General features: G+C 39.0%; 1 protein-coding gene across 1 annotated transcript; it reads right to left on the bottom strand.

The window, feature by feature from the left end:
- Positions 1-1,423: 1,423 nt before the first annotated feature.
- Positions 1,424-16,601, bottom strand: LOC139558477 (chitin synthase chs-2-like). The gene is made up of 17 exons (XM_071373634.1): positions 16,564-16,601; positions 16,259-16,394; positions 15,042-15,230; positions 9,348-10,384; positions 9,158-9,247; positions 8,900-9,058; positions 7,987-8,161; positions 7,700-7,801; positions 7,450-7,591; positions 6,827-7,027; positions 6,444-6,728; positions 6,116-6,295; positions 5,513-5,941; positions 4,436-4,566; positions 1,940-2,154; positions 1,675-1,756; positions 1,424-1,519 (listed from the first exon to the last, which is right to left on the bottom strand). Exons 1-17 carry the CDS (start codon positions 16,599-16,601, stop codon positions 1,424-1,426), a joined length of 3,687 nt encoding a protein of 1,228 aa, XP_071229735.1.
- Between the last annotated feature and the right edge of the window lie 1,847 nt (positions 16,602-18,448).

The following is an 18,448-nucleotide window of genomic DNA, read 5'->3' as shown; positions in this document are numbered from 1 at the left end:
ACGAAAAAAAAAAATACTTAGCTAGGCACGGTATTTGTCATCTGCCCTCTTGGTGCTGACATCGGCTGTAGCTGAGCTACTAACGTTAGCTAAATCCAACTCTTTGTTTTCGAATCCTCATCGCTATATTCCGGTTGAAACATGGATGTCACTATATAGCTAATAGATGTTCCATCGTCTAATTTGTGTTGATGAGAGGAATCACTTGAAGCCATTGCGTCTGGTCAGTTCTTTCAGTTGTGCCCAAAGGATTGTTATTAGTGTCCACCTCCTTTTCAAAAAAGCCCGCCTTGGGGGACGGACGGGGGCCAGAGAACAAGGCCCATCCCAAATTGTAGTGTTTCAGAAACTGGAAAAAATGTGTCTGCTTGTATATTTAGCAATGAATCCAGTGATAGGAACATCGTTGAAAGACGTCCAATGGCTTTATCGAACAAGGACAACCATATCTACACCCATAAAAACGTATAGTCCGATCAGTTAACATAGAGCCTTCACGAAATGCCACAAAGCAGGACTACATTTATTTTTACATTTTTAAATTCCCCTTTAAGTGACCCTCTTACTCCCCAACATGCATCCGATTATATTCGCCCTCATCACAGGTGTTATCTGTCTTCAATCAAAACTTTGATAAGTTGAATCAGACGTACACAGAAACTATGAGAGAAATACAGTATGTATATAGTTTTATTACGCATTGATTAGAATACAGATAGCAGAATGAAACAAAGCACAATTTGTTATCGGTATAGAGGGCTTATAAATTGTAAATAAGAATTTGTTCTTAACTGACTTAGCCTAGTTAAAAAAATGAAATTATACGTTCTATTCAGTTACATAATAAATACATAGCAAACATAACTCCACTAAAAGTTAATTAAATATCTCCACATCCTCAAAAGGGAAAAGTATAACTGCTAACCAAAATACTAATAGGAAGTGATTCACAATAAAGCATTTGATAAAAAAAGGGAAAGCACACAGAGCATACAAAGAATACAAGCTACAACAATTGATCACACATGAAATAGCACAATATGATAACATTATATCACATTTCTCTGAGATTTAACTCACATTCAATTGTTATACTCCGTTATGCTATAATACATGTTGTTGACCGCTGCAATTGTTTTTAATGTTTTGTCCCCGTCTTTGCTCTTGTATTGTATGTTCACACTGCCCTCGCAAAAGAGGTTCAAGGGTCTTTTCCTGGTTAAACAAAGGTTAACTATATCAAATCCAATAAATACTCTCTATAATCTATACTACTTGGAACATTCTCCCTCAATATTACTATATCTAACTGTGCAACATCTAACACAAAACTGCAGTACCCCTATCCGACTCCTACTACTATTTTAGCTACAACTGCTACCATTAAGAGACACTCAGTAGTAAGACCTCACACTAGAGTTTCTTAGCTATGTTGCTGGATTGCTGCTGGATTCTCTATAGACAGAAATGTGTCAAAGTATTTGTCGTCTTTGAGCTCTATCTCCAGGATGTCGGGAATCTGTGAAGTTGGAGTCAGAAGGTACAGAGACACATCTTTAGTCATCCACCAACAGGAATGTCAATTATGTGATATAAAATGAAAACAAAGTGTTGGTTCCTTTTTGTGCCCTCGAGATGTTCCTCTTCATCGTCAACAAGATTATGTTAATTTACCTGCATGTCATCGTCTGATTTTCTTCTCTTAGTCTTGGACTCCGTGTTCACAAATGCCACAAAATGGATCAGAGTGTAAATTCTAAAGGAACAAAAACAAAATGATAATAATGTAATAGCAATAAAATGGGTACGATTTCATGGGTTAATTTATCATAATATCAAGGCAAACTAAATTACTTTAAGAAAATAGTATTTTGAAAATGTGGTTTAGAATTTGGTGATCCTGCCTATAAATAAATACATCAATAATTTAAATAATCACCTGTGGTAGAACATGGCAAAGAACTGAATCAGCAGTAAGGATGCAAATCCCAAAAGGAACATCAGTCCTACTGGATCGATAAATAGATACTCCCTAGTCTGAGTCAGATTGAGATTGGATTTTGGGATTCTGATGGTGAGTGAGGTTCCAATGGCCTGAAGAGTGAACGTTGCCACCAGCCACATGGCATTGCAGATGAAAAAGAGAAAAGTCGCCTGTATGAAGAGAGAATGAGTTTCATTTAAAGGGATATGAACAAGACAGGCAAGCATGCACAAACAGTGGATTTCTCCGACTAGTGATAGTTTAGTGCTATTGAAACAATCTCTTTAATACCAGAGACAGACATAAAGTTCTACATCTTCTACTTGATGCTAATATCATGTACATTGAAATGAAAAGACAGCATACAGCCATAGCCGCAGGGAAGTAGGAGTGTTGCAGCACCCCCTGATAAATTGAAATAATTTAGCTTAAATTAAATTAAGAAAATTTTAAAAAATGTGACTCGTTTCAGGAAACAAGGCGTATGTTGCGCATCATTACTTCACAGGAAGTCATGTTGCGCATCATTACTAAAATGTGTTTTTTGGGCAGAAATGCCTTCTGGAATATGAACTTTAATGTGCCTTAATAACAAACTTTTATGCATCCTGTAAAAAAGAAGAAAGTTGTTAAATTACGAGTCTAGTTGGTTTAGCCATGGAAAAAGTCAGGGAACCTTCCCGCTAGCCGTGATTGGCTGAGATAATGTATGGGCAGGACATCCGAGAGATGAGTTCGGATTGGTCTGCCATGTAGCAAGATTCTGTCTATAACATGAGCTGCTCGGTATGTGTAGGTAATCCTTTCTAACGCAGCTTTTTTGAAAAACATGAAGAACTGCAAAGGTCTAGCTAATGCTTTTCACTTTCTGGAGGACTGAGTTTTGAGATTAGTGGAATGCCCAGTTGATGCAGAGTATGATAGCTAAGGAGATGAAGAAAATTCTGGCGTTGGATTGCAAATATGCGGAGGGAGTCAAAAAGAGAACACACAGAAAGCTGTTGTATAAAACATCTGACTCCGGATTACATCTTCAAACTAAGGGCAACCATGGCATACGTGACATGCAGGTAAGAGAGTCTAGCTAGCTACATTTTCAGATATTATACGTTTCTAATTTTGTCAGAAAATAATTTTCATTACAAGTTAAAGCTTACTGTTAGCTAGCAAGCTAACGTTACCTGGCTGGCAGGGCTAGCTAATGTTAGGTGTATGATCTGTGTAGTAATATTATTTGTATCTCAGAGCCATTTGCATTGCTAGTTATAGCACAATGTTAGCTAGTTGGCTAACATTGAACTTAGTTGGTTGGCTCTAGCTCCAGATTCAGGCAGGGTAGTAACGTAGCAATGGTGCCAGGTTTCCTACAGACATGGAGCTTGGCATTCAATCTTCGTTTAATCAGACCCGAGAATCTCTGAGAGTCCTTCAGGTGCCTTTTGGCAAACTCCCAGTGGGCTGTCATTTGCTTCCGTCTGGCCACTCTACCATAAAGACCTAATTGGTGGAGTACTGCAGAGATGGTTGTCGTTCTGGAAGGATCTCCCATCTCCACAGAGGAACTCTAGAGCTCTATCAGAGTGACCATCAGGTTCCTGGTCACCTCCCCGACCAAGGCCCTTTCCAACAATTGCTCAGTTTTGCCGGGCAACCAGCTCTAGGAAGAGTCTTGGTGGTTCCAAACTTCTTCCATTTAAGAAAAATGCAGGCCACTGTGTTCTTGGGGATCTTCAATGCTGCAGACATTTCTTTTATACCTTTCCCCAGATCTGTGCCTCGACACAATCCTGTATCAGAGCTCTACTGACAATTCCTTCGACCTCATGGCTTAGTTTTTGATCTGACATGCACTGTCAACTGTGGGACCTTATATAGACAGATGTGTGCCTTTCCAAATCATGTCCAATCAATTGAAATTACCACAATCAAGTTGTAGAAAAATCTCAAGGATGATCAATGGAAACAGGATTCACCTGAGCTCAATTTCGAGTCTCATAGTAAAGGGTCTGAATACTTATTTAAATAGTTTTATTTGTAATACATTTTTATGTATATTCCTATTAATATTGTACAATCTGTGTGTCTCTTTATTGGCCTGGGCTATTGTTTGCATTCAAGACCCAGGCCCAGTTTTCCAAAAGCATCTTGCTGTCAGTTTGTCACTGTCAGAGTAGCCACTCATTTCTGTCATTTGTGTGGTATTAAAAAAGATAATGCTAATATCTTATTTCATGTAAATGTTGAAATGGGTTTATAAAAAGGCCCATTTCTTCCCAGACCCTGCAACAACAAAAAAGCCCATATGTGGAAATCCTAAAAACGCATCTTCTAAACTGTATGACACAACACAAATGTGATTATAGATGCATGCAATGCTTTATCATAAAGGGGACCCCCCCCCCCCCCCCCCAGAACCGCCCACTCAAAACAGGAGCTATGCATACAGCATACCTTGTTTCTCAGTTCCTTTAGGTCATTTGTGATTTTCTTCTGTTTTTCTTTATCCTCAGCCAGAGGTTCCAAATAGAGCTTCTGGAGCTGTCTCCAAAAGTCCTCCTCTTCCTGAAGCACACCAAGAGACACTTATTAAATAGTCAAGTCAGATATCTACAGTGTATAGTGAAACATATGTGATTCTGGATATAGTGACATACCAACAACGTGAAGCGGTTAGACAACTTTATATGTATCTTGTAACTTTTATGTCATTCATAATATTATGTTGGTAATAATATAGGAAATCTACCTTGACAAGAAAATCTTCATTTAGAGGGAAGTCAAAGGACTTAGTCTGCAGTTGTGTTACCCAGTCTGTAGATACAAAGAATCAAATCAAATCTTAGTTATCACATGCGCCGAATACAACTGGTGTAAACTTTACAGAGAAATGCTTTGTTATGAACCTTTCCCAACGATGCAGTTTAAAAAGATATAAAATAAACTAGTAACTTACACAAGAGGAACAAAATAAAATACACTAAAATGTAGCTATATACAGGGAGTATCAGTATAATGAAGAGGGGACATAGTTAGCACAGTGTGCAGAGTAACGGTTACTAGGTGAAGTCTAAATGTGCGTGTTATTATCTTACAAATGTGAGAAAGTATCTTAATGTCTTCATCTTAAAGTCACATAGTGGAAAGATTGTAATAGATCTATTAAAAAATATACTCACTTTGTTCAGTAGACTGATGAGAACTGATGAGAACGAAATAAATCAAACATTATTTGGTGTGCATTCCACACAACTTTCTCAATACACACATCAAAATAGGAGAAAATTAAAATACACACTTTAAGAGAAAGATTTGAAGACGTTAGATAGACAAATATTGTATATGCAAATAATGAAACACTCCCGAACCAGCGCCTTGCGGAATACCACATATAGCCTTGGAGAATAAGGACTTATCATTGAGGTGCACAAATTGGTACCTGTCAAGTATTTCACATATTGGAGTTATGCTTAAAAAAAACAACAGATCCAATGCTTAGCTTTTACACAGAAGTGGTGGGATCATGTAAACACTCCAGACACTCAAAATGTAAATACCTGTTATTGTCTTGAGAGGTCAGATTAGGTTTCACCTTTGGCTCATTAGCCAACACAACAGTTTCTGGCGCCTGACTATTCTGGTCTGCCACTTTGCCACTGTCCCAGCAGAGAAACTTGCAGCACTTGGCCTGTAGGATGCGCTGTGTGATGGACTTGGTTGGTGGCGCAGCGACTTGGACACCTGTCTCCCGAGTGCCCCAGGACACGTTGTTCATGTTGACCATGGAGTAGATGGTCAGCAGGAGGTAACCACTGGGGATAGAGATGAAGTAGAGGAGGCCGTAGACGACCAGATGGAACTCCTTGGGGTGGAGCGCTGCTGTGATGATGTTCATCAGCACCAGGCCTATGATAAACAGGCCGCTAGGAGTCCAAATGGTTTGCTGCTCAACCATAGCACCTGAGATGAACAGAGATAGTTAACATAATGACAAAGAATTGACGTTTTGTATTTAATGAATGTCCCAGTTTGATATTGCCAATTACGTTGACCGGTTAGTCCGTAAATCTGAGGTTTGTATTCTTGAGGTTCTAATTTATGTTGATGGCGATGAAGTCTAGTGTCATCATTTACCTACGATGGATAATGCCGTTCCTATCATGAGGAAAGCGTACAAGACACTCATGACGGCTGCTATGGTGATCTGTGTGTCCGATTTCAGCTTGAAGCAGAGCAACAGGTACACCACAGGGGGCACTGTTGCAAGGACCAAAGCAACGTTGGGATCGATGTCTAGGATGAATGACAAGCTTCCTGAAAAAGAGAAAGGACCAGAATTATTATGAACGATATTCATCTTCCTTCAGTTTACAAAATGTTTGTATCCTGTTACATTCCAACAACAAACTACCCCAAAGCTAGAGCTGTATGAGGCCCCTGACAGGCAGGTTGCCATGGATACCTGAGATCATTAGGCAGATTGTGGCCGGGCCTAGGATGGAGGCGGCCATGCTGAGAATCTGGTAGAGGATGAAGGGTTTGGAGATGGAGCTGTTCCTCTGGGAGGTCAGAGACCCTGAGCCAAGCAGATCGATGGTGTTGGCCATGGTGGAGGGCCCCCAGCGCCGCCGCTGGTTATAGAACTCCTTGAAGTCCTGGGGGGCGTTGGTGTAGGCGTCGGACGCAGCGTTGTACTCCACCCTCCAGCCCTGCTGCAGCAGGAGAGTGCACAGCCAGCGGTCTTCACCTGTGACAGAGCAGAGGGAGGAACTGTAGACGAGAGAGGACTACACAGACAAGCAGCTGTGTTCTTCGAATGAGTGTTGTCCAGCAATAAAGATTTACCTTGATCATACTGTACGTAGTGGCAAGCCTCCGTGGCCTTAGTGGTGTATCTCTTCATGACGTTGTCGTCCATGAGGGCTGCACCCCTGAACAAACTGAAGCAGCCGGGGCTGCAGAGCACGCTACCAAACACGTGCTCTGCAGTCTTCTGAAGCCAGTGGGCCACCGCGTACTCAAACTTCTGATACCATACCATAGGACCTGGGGCAATATAACAGAATGATCCGACGTGTGTTAGCACACCATAGGATATATTCTTGCCTTTAATCTCTAGTGTTATATTGTAAAAAGTGTTATGAATGTACTTTAAACACATTTTATTCCATTTGACCATAGGACCTGAGTAGATATCTGTATGATAGATGATGTATATTATACCCTAACTGTACATATAGTGTTCACATACAATATTGTTTTAGGACCGGGTACATATAGTAAAAAAAGCAGGTACCATTGCACTCAAACTTTAACTTAAATAGTCTTGGTTGGTGAGTACATCCAATAAACAATTTAACCAAAAAGATGATCCGGGTACATTGTTCAGTTGTGGCTGTCTATCAGATATGACATCTCCCTAACAATCATTTGATTCTTATTACGATTCACACGAAAGATTTACCTACCTGTGCCTGTTGGGTGAATCCTCCCACATGCCGCACCCACACGTGGATAAAGGTTCAGTCGATCTATTAGGAGCATTACAGCAGAGGGCTGGAAGTCGGTGTCTCCATCCAAAGCCAGTAGATAGGTATTGTCCTTCTCTTTCTAACAGAATACACGAGTATCAGTCCCATTTCCTTTATAAGAGTAATTTAACAATTTATCCAAGTAAAGATGCTAAAATTATAAAAAATGATTGTTTATGCTGTTTACCATCATCTTTTCCCTTAGCTCGCTCTCATCTTCACCCTGCTCAAACTTCTTGAAATACTTCCTGGTGAGTCGCCAGCCGAGAATGTAGTACAAGTACATAATCTGAAACAGTGAGTGAACTAATCAAGTCTGTGGTTTCATGTCTAATTTAACTCCATCATCCAACTTTAATTCAAGTATATCACTTTCAATGAAAGCATAGCTTCGTGATTGTACAATCAAAATTGAAATAGTGTTAGACCTTTCACAGAGACATGGTAAACTGTATATTGACAGCATTGTCTCACCTGAGACCATCTCTTCTTGTGGCGGATCAGTAGCTTGTCCTTAAAGTGCACCATCAGCAGGTTGCCATTAGGGAGGGTGTACTCCAGTCGACCTCCGTAAGGGGTGCGCAGGATCCTCTGGCATGGAAGGGGTGGGCTCTCTCTGAAGATGCATGAATCCTCCTCATTGAAGATACTGAGGTTTAAAGGATGAAATGAGGGAAAGTTTATGTACATTCTTATTCTCACCCGTACTGTTAAATCTGCAGTGTACACTGGGTTAGCAGTGCTGGGATTGAGTTACATTAGCACACTGATCACCACAGCAGTAGGGACCAAACTCACTGCTTTGACGCATGCAGGTATTTTTCACTACACCAAATGCCCTTTGGCCTCAATCCAGCACCTGTCTGCTGTCAGAGGAGATGTCAACTGTGCGCGTTCCCTGAAGTGACAATTTACCCTGATGACATTGTCATGGAAAGTCCCATTAGGTTTTTATGCTTACTTTAGACTCAACTTTTTACCCTTTTTTAAACGTTTTTCCCTACTGTCTGAGTTTGTTTTCTACTTGGACAAAAATGACATTCCTGATTGCGTAAGAGTTATTAAAATCATTAATTTGGCCATCATTCCAGTTCTTCAGATTTTTTTTTATCAGGCACACACTTCAACAAACAATGACATTGGTTTGGGATTTGTTACAAATGGAGGAGAATGTGGGTAGAGCACCCCCTGGTGGTTTTCAGAGGAATATGTGGTTTCTTTTTTAAAAACTTATTCTTGATAAATGTCTCTTGTTTTTTCTAGTACATCGACATTATGATATCATGTATTAATTTCTTTACAGATTAAACATTACATAAAGTATATATGCAGTTAATTCTGTGCATATTGGATCATCATTTATTTTAACATTTGTTACACTGCTTACTTGTAAACCTCTCGGATAACCTCCACCAGGTTCTCTGCGTATTCGTTCACATGCCGTTCTTTACTACCATTCACGTCTTTAAAAGCATCATCAAAGTAAATGTGAGACTCGAAGCTCACATCATTGTTGGAGTTATTCCTTGGCCTGTATTTGTCCAGCCTGGTAAAGAAACAAATAAAAAACACATGATTTGCGTTAAAAAGCTGCTAACTCTGCCAATTGTGTCGTTCTCAATCATGTAAACACGTCAGACTGTACCTGAACATTGAGATGATCATTTTCATCATTTCGTCATAGTTCTCATGCCACATTGTTGCACACAGGTACACTGTGACTGGGTCAGTTTGCCTGTGGCTGGAGAAAACGTTAGAATCGTAATTTGGCACTCTCTCTCATGCACATACATACAAAACTCTCCCACCCTCCACAGAATTTGCAATATTCTTACAATTTTTTCTTCCTCTGAATCTCAAAACGCATGTTGAGCAGTATGGATTGTTCCAGAAAGGCCCCCTCGTACATCCTCCGCACAAACAGATTCTGTGTCCTCTCGATGCGCTGAAGCTGGAGGAACCAGATGTACATAGTACACAGCATCCAACCCAACCACCAGCAGAGTGCAGAGCCTCCCAAGAGGCCCATTTCTGTTAGGTCGGTCATGTCCTGGGGACAGAGGGTATGGGTGATGTCCCTGACTAGCCTCTCAAACCAGACAGTATCGCCGCTTAGGCCCCTGCCATATGTGATATCATTGCAGTACTCTGTGATGGTGTAGTTAGCACCTCTGGGGTCACTTGAATTCTGGAAGAAGATAATGACAGGAGCGACGAACGCTGCCAGAACACCTAACGAGGCCAGGTACATGGGTAACAGGAAGCTTCGCCGCACGGCGTGCATTTTGCAAGCCACCACCACAAACCAATGGCACAGAGCGGAGGACACTATCTGGATGGCCACCAAGATCAGGATCACCAACCCCACATCCCCTGGAACTGATGTCACCGATGACCAGACTCTGCCAGACAGAGGGACGTATGCCCCCACCACGGCTGCAGTGACAAGAATCCGGACCAGACTGGAGAGGATGCTCACCACATTCCTGGATCTCGCTATGTCTTCGCATATACTGTTCAGGAAGGCGCTTTTGAAGAGGGTGCTGTAGTTCTCCCACCAGTTCAGCGAGACAAAGATGGTCCCCACAATTGCCAGTCCGATCCAGATGTTCATCCCCCTATCTTCCTTCAACAGCAGGTAACTGAGGATGAAGAGCACGTAGCCTGACAGTATGAGGACTAATGAGATGATTGGGGGCACTATGAATCGCTTCCTCTCCCTCGCAATGCACTGAGCGCACACCTGGAAGATGGAGGACAGGATGCTGATGCTGTTCAGCATCATCACATTGGTCACGATGCCGAAGAATGGCATGGCAACAATGGTGAGAACCGCTGTCCCCAGCGACACCAGGAGTTCGACACACAGCACCTGGAAAATTGTACATGATCATAATTACAATAGTATCATTAAACGCAAGCAAATGTAATGCTAAAGAATGAAAAACATTCTGAGGGAAACTAATGTAATATAACCCATAATGTTCCTGAAACACAACGATCTGGCCTTAACCCCCTAAGGTCGATGTCCACGCCCCGCGGAAATCAAATTAGGATAATAAAACAATTCTCATAAAAATCTGTCGGTTTAAACTAGAGATACAGTTCTGTTTTTTTGCATTGGATGCGTCTCAATCCACCGCATCCACCGATATCGCTCTTACGCATCTGCAGTGAAAGGCGGCAGAGCTAGAGCGGTGTTTGGCAGACCATTAGACATCCCCAAAATCTAGAGACTCGTCTGAAGGTAACTGGTACTGGATTAAAACATTTATGGAAGTATGGAGGAAGTTTTATGCCTACCCAAATAAGTAGGTTAAATATGTGTAATATATACAGTTGAAGTCAGACGTTTACATACACCTCAGCCAAATACATTTAAACTCAGTTTTTTACAATTCCTGACATTTAATCCGAGTAAAAATTCCCTGTCTTAGGTCAGTTAGGATCACCACTTTATTTTAAGAATGTGAAATGTCAGAATAATAGTAGAGAGAATGATTTATTTCAGCTTTTATTTATTTCATCACATTCCCAGTGGGTCAGAAGTTTACATACACTCAATTAGTATTTGGTAGGATTGCCTTTAAATAGTTTAACTTGAGTCAAACGTTTCGGGTAGCCTTCCACAAGCTTCCCACAATAAGTTCGGTGAATTTTGGCCCATTCCTCCTGACAGAGCTGGTGTAACTGAGTCAGGTTTCTAGGCCTCCTTGCTCGCACACGCTTTTTCAGTTGTGTGGTTCCCACCGTGAAGCATGGTGGAGGAGGTGTAACTGTGATTTATTTAGAATTCAAGGCACACTAGCATGGCTACCACAGCCTTCTGCAGCAATACGCCATCCGATCTGGTTTGTTCTTAGTGGGACTATCATTTGTTTTTCAAAGGGAAATTACCCAACACACCTTCAGCTGCGTAAGGACTATTTGACCAAGGAGAGTGATGGAGTGCTGCATCAGATGACCTGGCCTCCACAATCACCCAAGCTCAAATCAATTGAGATGGTTTGGGATGAGTTGGACTGCAGAGTGATGGAAAAGCAGCCAACAAGTGCTCAGCATATGTGGGAACTCCGTCAAGATTGTTGGAAAAGCATTCCAGGTGAAGCTGATTGAGAAAATGCCAAGAGTGTGCAAAGCTATCACCAAGGCAGAGTGACTACTTTAAAGAATCTAAAATAAAACATACAATTTGATTTGATTAACACTTTTTTTTGTTATTTCATAGTTTTGATGTCCACACTATTATTCTACAATGTAAAAAATAAAGAAAAACCCTTGCATAGTAGGTGTGTCCAAACTTTTGACTGGTACTGGAGCCTTCTTTTTTTCTTTTTTTCTTAAGGGGTGAATCAGCTTAATATTGCGGAAAGATTGTTGCTTCCATCAATGTAATTGTCTGCATCATTTCCAATCCCCCATATATTTTTGGAGTAAATATATATATCCATAGACATACACATACCTATATAGATATACATACTTTTTTAAGAATATACCTTTATTATTCCCCGCAAACCTTACCACCCTTCCCCCAATTGGAGTAAACTAATAAACACTTAGGCTTCTACCTTCAGTTTATACATCTTATACACATTTTACAGACACAATCTATTTTACAATAGTTATACTTTGTTTGTTTTTAGTCCTTCCTCTATTTCTGATGTCCATCCAGTTTGATTTCTATTTGTGACTGTGCTATTTCACAAAATTTCTGAACCTATATACATTTTACAGACCCTGTATGTTCTACATTGGTTATCTTGTTATTAGTCCCACCCTTCAGCTCCATCCCATCTATCTCTCAACATCATCCATTTTGGATTTCTATTTGCCATATATTTTTCAACTGTGCTGTGATGCTTCACAAAATAATTGAACCTTTCTATTCTCATAGCTTCGACAGATTGTAAATTAAAAATAAATATTTTTGCTAAAATAATTATTATATTATTGATTGATTGACTATGGCTTTTCAAATCACCCAGTACTGCTATCTGCAGCGTTAGTTCTAGGCAAATGTTGCAATTCTTCAGCCATTCCTGGACCTGTGACCAAAAACAAGCTACATATGGACAATACCAAAATAAATGATCTAATGACTCTGCCTCCTCACAGAAAAATCTGCAGAGCTGGGAAGATTGTATCCCCCATATATATAACATTCTATTGGTTGCAAGAATTTTGTATAGTATTTGAAGTTTTGAATCTGGTGTTGTTTTGCGTATCAATTCATAAACCATGTGCCATGGAATGGGTACATCGCAAATCTCTTCCCAACTATTTTGCAATTTTATATGACACAGCTGTCAGTTTTTTGGTCCTTAAATTAAATTGGTATATGTTTTTATTTATCACACTTTTCTTTAACCATGTATGTTCTTTAATACAGGGCCGACATACAAGTTCCTTACTTTTTCCCCCTTATACTTTTTGTGGTAATGCTGCAATTAATTGATTGTGATTTTGGGTAGAGCATACATTTCCATATGTCTGTGTTAGCTGCATGTGTGACATAACTCCACAAGTCCTATTTATGATATCATTCACTAAAATTATACCTTTTTTCAACATTTCTTAGTGTATTATTAGTATATTTGAGTTTTACCACAATATTTGTTGTCTTTTCAAGTGGATTAAACTGAAATTGCAACCAACTTTCTAAGGCTTGTTTAAAAAATAACGATATTTTGGAGATTATTTCCTTTTCAAACAACCGAAAGTGAGCAGGTGTAATCTGAATAAAGGGAAAAGGCCATTCTTGAACATAGGATGAGACATTCCTACCAATTTACTAGAGAACCAGTTTGGATTTAAGTATAACTTTTGTATGACTGATGTCGTTAGTGAGAGGTCTAATGGTTTAATATTTACTGCACTCCGAATTCATATTCGTTATATAAATAGGCCCTTTTAATTTTGTCTGGCTTGCTGTTCCAAAATAATTGAATATTTTTTGTTCGTATAATTTAAAAAGCAGGTCACTAGGTGTAGGCAAAACCATAAGCAAATAGGTCAACTGTGATATGACTAAAGAGTTAATACGGGTGATTTGTAAGTGGCTCTGGATAAGAGCGTCTGCTAAATGACTTAAATGTAAAAATGTAAATTTTTCCACAAATAGACAGGTATTTTCCTTTCCATGGTAGCAAGATCTTACCTATTTTTGATAACTTTCTATAAAAATGTATTGGAGCGAGATCATTTCTTTCTTTTGGGATTTGTATACCGAGTATGTCCACATCTCCGTCAGACCATTTAATTGGTAAACTACACGGTAATGTAAAATGTGATTTTTTTTTGTGATCCAATAAGTAATATAGTACACTTCTCATAATTTAGTTTTAATCCAGAAAGGATAGCAAAAGTATCTAGATCCTCTGAGGCCGTGGAGAGATTATAATTGTGGTTTTAAAAGAAAACATGAATCATCAGTGTACAATGACACCTTCGTTTTAAGCCACGGATTTCTAATCCCTTAATATTATTGTTTGATCTAATTTTAACAGCTAACATTTCGATGGCAATAATAAATAGATATGCCGATAGTGTTTCACTCCTCTAGATTGTTTAAAACTTTCTGAGATGTAGCCATTATTTACTATTTTACACCTAGGGTTACTATACATAACTTTAACCCATTTTATAAGAGATTCCCCAAAATTGAAATATTCTAGGCATTTATATATAAACTCCAGTCGTACTTTATCAAAAGCCTTTTCAAAATCAGCTATGAAAACCAGGCCTGGTGTCCCCGATATTTCAGATACTGGAGCTTTCTTATATGTATCATCTAGATATAGGTCAGACACTTCAAAACCTTGTTCCTTGTGATGAATTTTTTGCATTTTTTGGGGGGGGCATTTAGGAATATGTTATTCAATGTGTTTATATGGGCTATTGTAGTAAAGGCCAAATTCAATATTTTATCAAATCATTTTTATATATTTTTATATATATATATATATATATATATATATATATATATATATATATATATATATATATTATGCCTAAAGGGGTCCTAAAAATCAAAATCAAATAGCTAAATGATCCATGGTATGACCATCTTAAAAAAGCTTAGACTCTTACATTTATTTATGACTGGGCTGGAGATGTTACCCCTCCGATGCTGTTCCCCTTTCATAACATACAATGAATTGTAATTTTAAGCATTAACTTCATTGACGACAGTGTTTTTACTACGTTTTGGTATTTTAACATACAAATGTAATCCTAAAGCCATTTACAAAAGCACACGGACAAACAAAACGTCTCTCAAGGTAAGACAATTATTAAGATAGCGGTAAAAACCCAGCACACTATCCCTTTAGCTTTAAAAGGGCAACATTTCCCTACGCTCCCCCACTCCCCTGCAGCATCTAATCCTCATTCCCAAACTAAATGACGTGAACCTGGCTCAATCTACTGGCACTGCTCACCTAGACAAAACAAGTTAGCAGATCTGTCCCTGATACGTCATCTAGGGGAACAATAATAAATAATGTAACTTTTGAACAGGTGCTTACCCACACAATTGTCTTCTTTGATGGTTTCTCTGAGTCTTTGAAGAATATTTTCCACAGGCTTTTGATGAGGAGCAAGACACTTGGTGCAATCACTGAACAGCTGACACTGAGGAGGGCGCATGGCTTTTGGTCAGCTGGGACTGTATAGGTGGCGTTACTTGACAGTGTTACCAGGAGCAGAAAGGATCCCTGCAAAAAATAATAGAGATATGAAATTGGGATAATATTGGTAAGTCTTCAAGACTTGATATTTACGACTCAAATGAGTTGTTAAAAAAACATGTACAATGATAATAAATACACAGCTTGGTAATCTGACAAGATTGTGTGAAGCAGGGCTCCACTGCAAAAGAGACATGATCTCAATGGGGACTTCCCTGTGAAAATCAAGGTTAAATTAAATAAGGTGGATAGATTCCGTGTGTGTGTGGTGTGTAGACATATCTCTGTGACACCGCTTTATAAGTATAGCCAGTTATTATTTAGTTAATACGTAGTTTATGAATAATTTACAAAAAGTGATGCTTTAGCACATCACAGCTCACTCTTGACAAACACCCCAAATAACAATTCCATCATCAGCAGGTCTATCGTTTTAATCATCTAGGCTGGCTGTCTGTAGAGATAAGGGATGTATTAATCCAACTTGGTATGGTACACAATTATTACTGACTCAGCGCCCAGGTACCTATCTAATTACTTTTATTAGAGATGTCCACCAATTCAACACCAGAGCCAGAGACTGATAATGACTGGTAAAAACACATTTTTTATATACCGGTGCTTTTGAGTGGCACAAACTACCACAGCAACTTAAAGCTTTTCTGACCATAACTTAATTTAAAAAGAATGTCAAAAGCTGGCTATGATTGAACAATAGAACCATTTTCATATCTGTATCTATGTAATGTATCTATTTAAAGTATGTATGTAATACATTTTGTAACAAGCACTGTGCTATCACTGTCATGTTTTTAAAATGCATGTTCTGTGTGTATATGTATTTTTATTACTGGCAAATAAAATCAATCAATCAATTTACGTGTTTATGAGTTATGAGTTTTCAATGATATATGAACTACATATTATGTAAAAATTAACTGTTCTAACTACTTCTAAATCCTTTGCAATCCTCTTAAAGGCTCCTTAAATGTAAAGTTTTACCAATAGTTTTTTAGTTGCAAACAAATATCCTTCCTTAAACCAAAACATCTTACCTTACTAAATATGGCAAGAGCAAATACAAGAAGGGCAACAATAAAGAAGGAAAGCCATTGCAGAAGTTTCACTAGTTTTCGAGAAGTCTGTTCATCCTGGGTGACAGGGACATCTTTTCCCACGTCCCAAGATCTCCTAAAAGGCAGAGAGAAAAGTGAATGGTGAAAATTAACTGTGGTGATGGACTAATTATTTAACTCAAAATTTAGCCTACTCAAATTTGATACTTTCTTAAAATCACAAATTGCATTTAGATAGAGCATCAATTTAGCGGAGTAAAACAATTGGTACTATGGTGAATTACCTGAGAACATGTTCTTCATCCATATTCATCTCAACCATATTTGTGCTGTTTGTATGCATGCATACAGTAGAACCCTGCTGGCTTATATTTATAGTGCAGTCTGGGTGTGGGTGGAAATCTGCATATTATCAGGTTGAAGGAAGTTTCAGCTGAACTTTGCCAACTTCGTTGTTAATTATTTCCGGGGAGAGGGTTAGGTAAGGTTAGGAAATGAGTCAGGTGCATGGGGTTAAGTGGTAGAGTGTGAGGAGGGTTTAGTGGTAGGGTTAGCCACCATTTAAAACAAAAGGGATGATGGCCAACATTTAAAACAAAAGGGATGATAGCCACCATTTTTCTATCGAAACAAGTAGAACAATTTATCGTGGGGCTTATTTTTCGTATCAATGCACTCTTGAAGAAAATGGAGGGATAAACTTGTTGATTTAAAAAGCCTTTGTTGTCCTGTCATTTCGGTAGAAATGTAAACAACATGGAAAACAAACACCAACCTGTTTTGGCTGGTATCTGCCTACAACAGGGCATAAAGATTGTATTCAAACCTTTCCCCCCAGCCGAAATGCATTGGTGTTTGTTTGGTAGTCATTTGTCTATTTTCTGACAGTCATAGCCTACCCTTTTTAAGGAGCTACCATGTCTCCATGGCCTCACAGTTTTTACCCATTAGAGGGCACCACCACAATTGTTTTTGCACCATTGCTTATTGTAAAGATGTGATGCTATCTTGTCACGTCTCCCATAAATAGAGTTTTTAATCTCAATGGGAGGATTTAGGATAAATAAACCAAATGAGTATTTCTTGATAACAGATGAAGCAGCTTCTCTATGAACCCTGATCAGTATCATCATCATACATGCTCATAATCTTCCTTGACAACCAAATCATTCCACTGAGTAGAACATTAGTGGGTGAGTAACGACAGGTGCGGTCCGTATCCCAGTACTTAACACAGAAGAGTGGAATGAGTGGAATGTCTCATCGACAATTCCTAGTATTGTATATGTGGCAGGAAACAACATTTAAATTGTGTTTCCCCATTGTGGTAGGTATAGTAATCAATGTGTTTAAACATGTTTCCATCCAACCTTTTTACGCTAGCAAAGTCATGCCATATTAAAAGAGAACTCACGACAGGTGTAATGGAAACAGGTGATGTCGCTACAATTTCATATTTGTCCTCAGACAATATTGATATAAGAATGTTGAAAACTTGCAGTTGCGATGCTATGTTGTGTGGAAAAGCATGCACGGTTTATTAGGCTACAGAGGGTGGTGAAAGTGCACGTGATGAGCTTGATGCTTCTTTCCAATAAATACCCTCGTCACACACAAATACCATTCCTGTTCATGTACCCTTCCTGCTCACGGTAATTCACCGTTAATTAACAAGACAATATTTTGGGCTCCCGAGTGGCGCAGCGGTCAAAGGCACTGCATCTCAGTGCTAGAGGTGTCACTACAGACCCTGGTTCGATTCCAGGCTGAATCACAACCATCTGTGATTGGGAGTCCCATAGGGTGGCGCACAATTGGTCCAGCGTAGTCCGGGGTAGGCCGTCATGGTAAATAAGAATTTGTTCTTAACTGACTTGACTAGTTAAATAAAGGCACTTTTTTTTTTAAAGACAAGATATGCTTTTAAGTCCTGAACCATTATTTTATATTATATAATTTTATAGTAAGAAGAATATAATTAAACTCATTATATTAATTCAGGTTTTATTTCTTGGGCTTTGGTTCAAATAAAGTTGAAGTCGGAAGTTTACATACACCTTAGCCAAATACATTTAAACTCAGTTTTTCACAATTCCTGACATTTAATCCAAGTAAAAATTCCCTGTTTTAGGTCAGTTAGGATCACCACTTTATTTTAAGAATGTGAAT

Source organism: Salvelinus alpinus, chromosome 29 (genome assembly GCF_045679555.1).
Source record: "Salvelinus alpinus chromosome 29, SLU_Salpinus.1, whole genome shotgun sequence".
In the NCBI taxonomy this organism is placed as follows: Eukaryota; Metazoa; Chordata; class Actinopteri; order Salmoniformes; family Salmonidae; genus Salvelinus; species Salvelinus alpinus.
This window is presented reverse-complemented; position numbering and strand designations above follow the sequence as displayed.

Coding starts and splice junctions, on each gene's coding strand:
- LOC139558477 (XM_071373634.1), bottom strand. CDS start 16,601: ATGGTTGAGATGAATATGGATGAAGAACATGTTCTCAG. Junction 16,395..16,563: donor GATGAAGAACATGTTCTCAG/GTAATTCACCAT, acceptor TCTGCCTTTTAG/GAGATCTTGGGACGTGGGAA. Junction 5,942..6,115: donor AACGGCATTATCCATCGTAG/GTAAATGATGAC, acceptor TGTTCATCTCAG/GTGCTATGGTTGAGCAGCAA.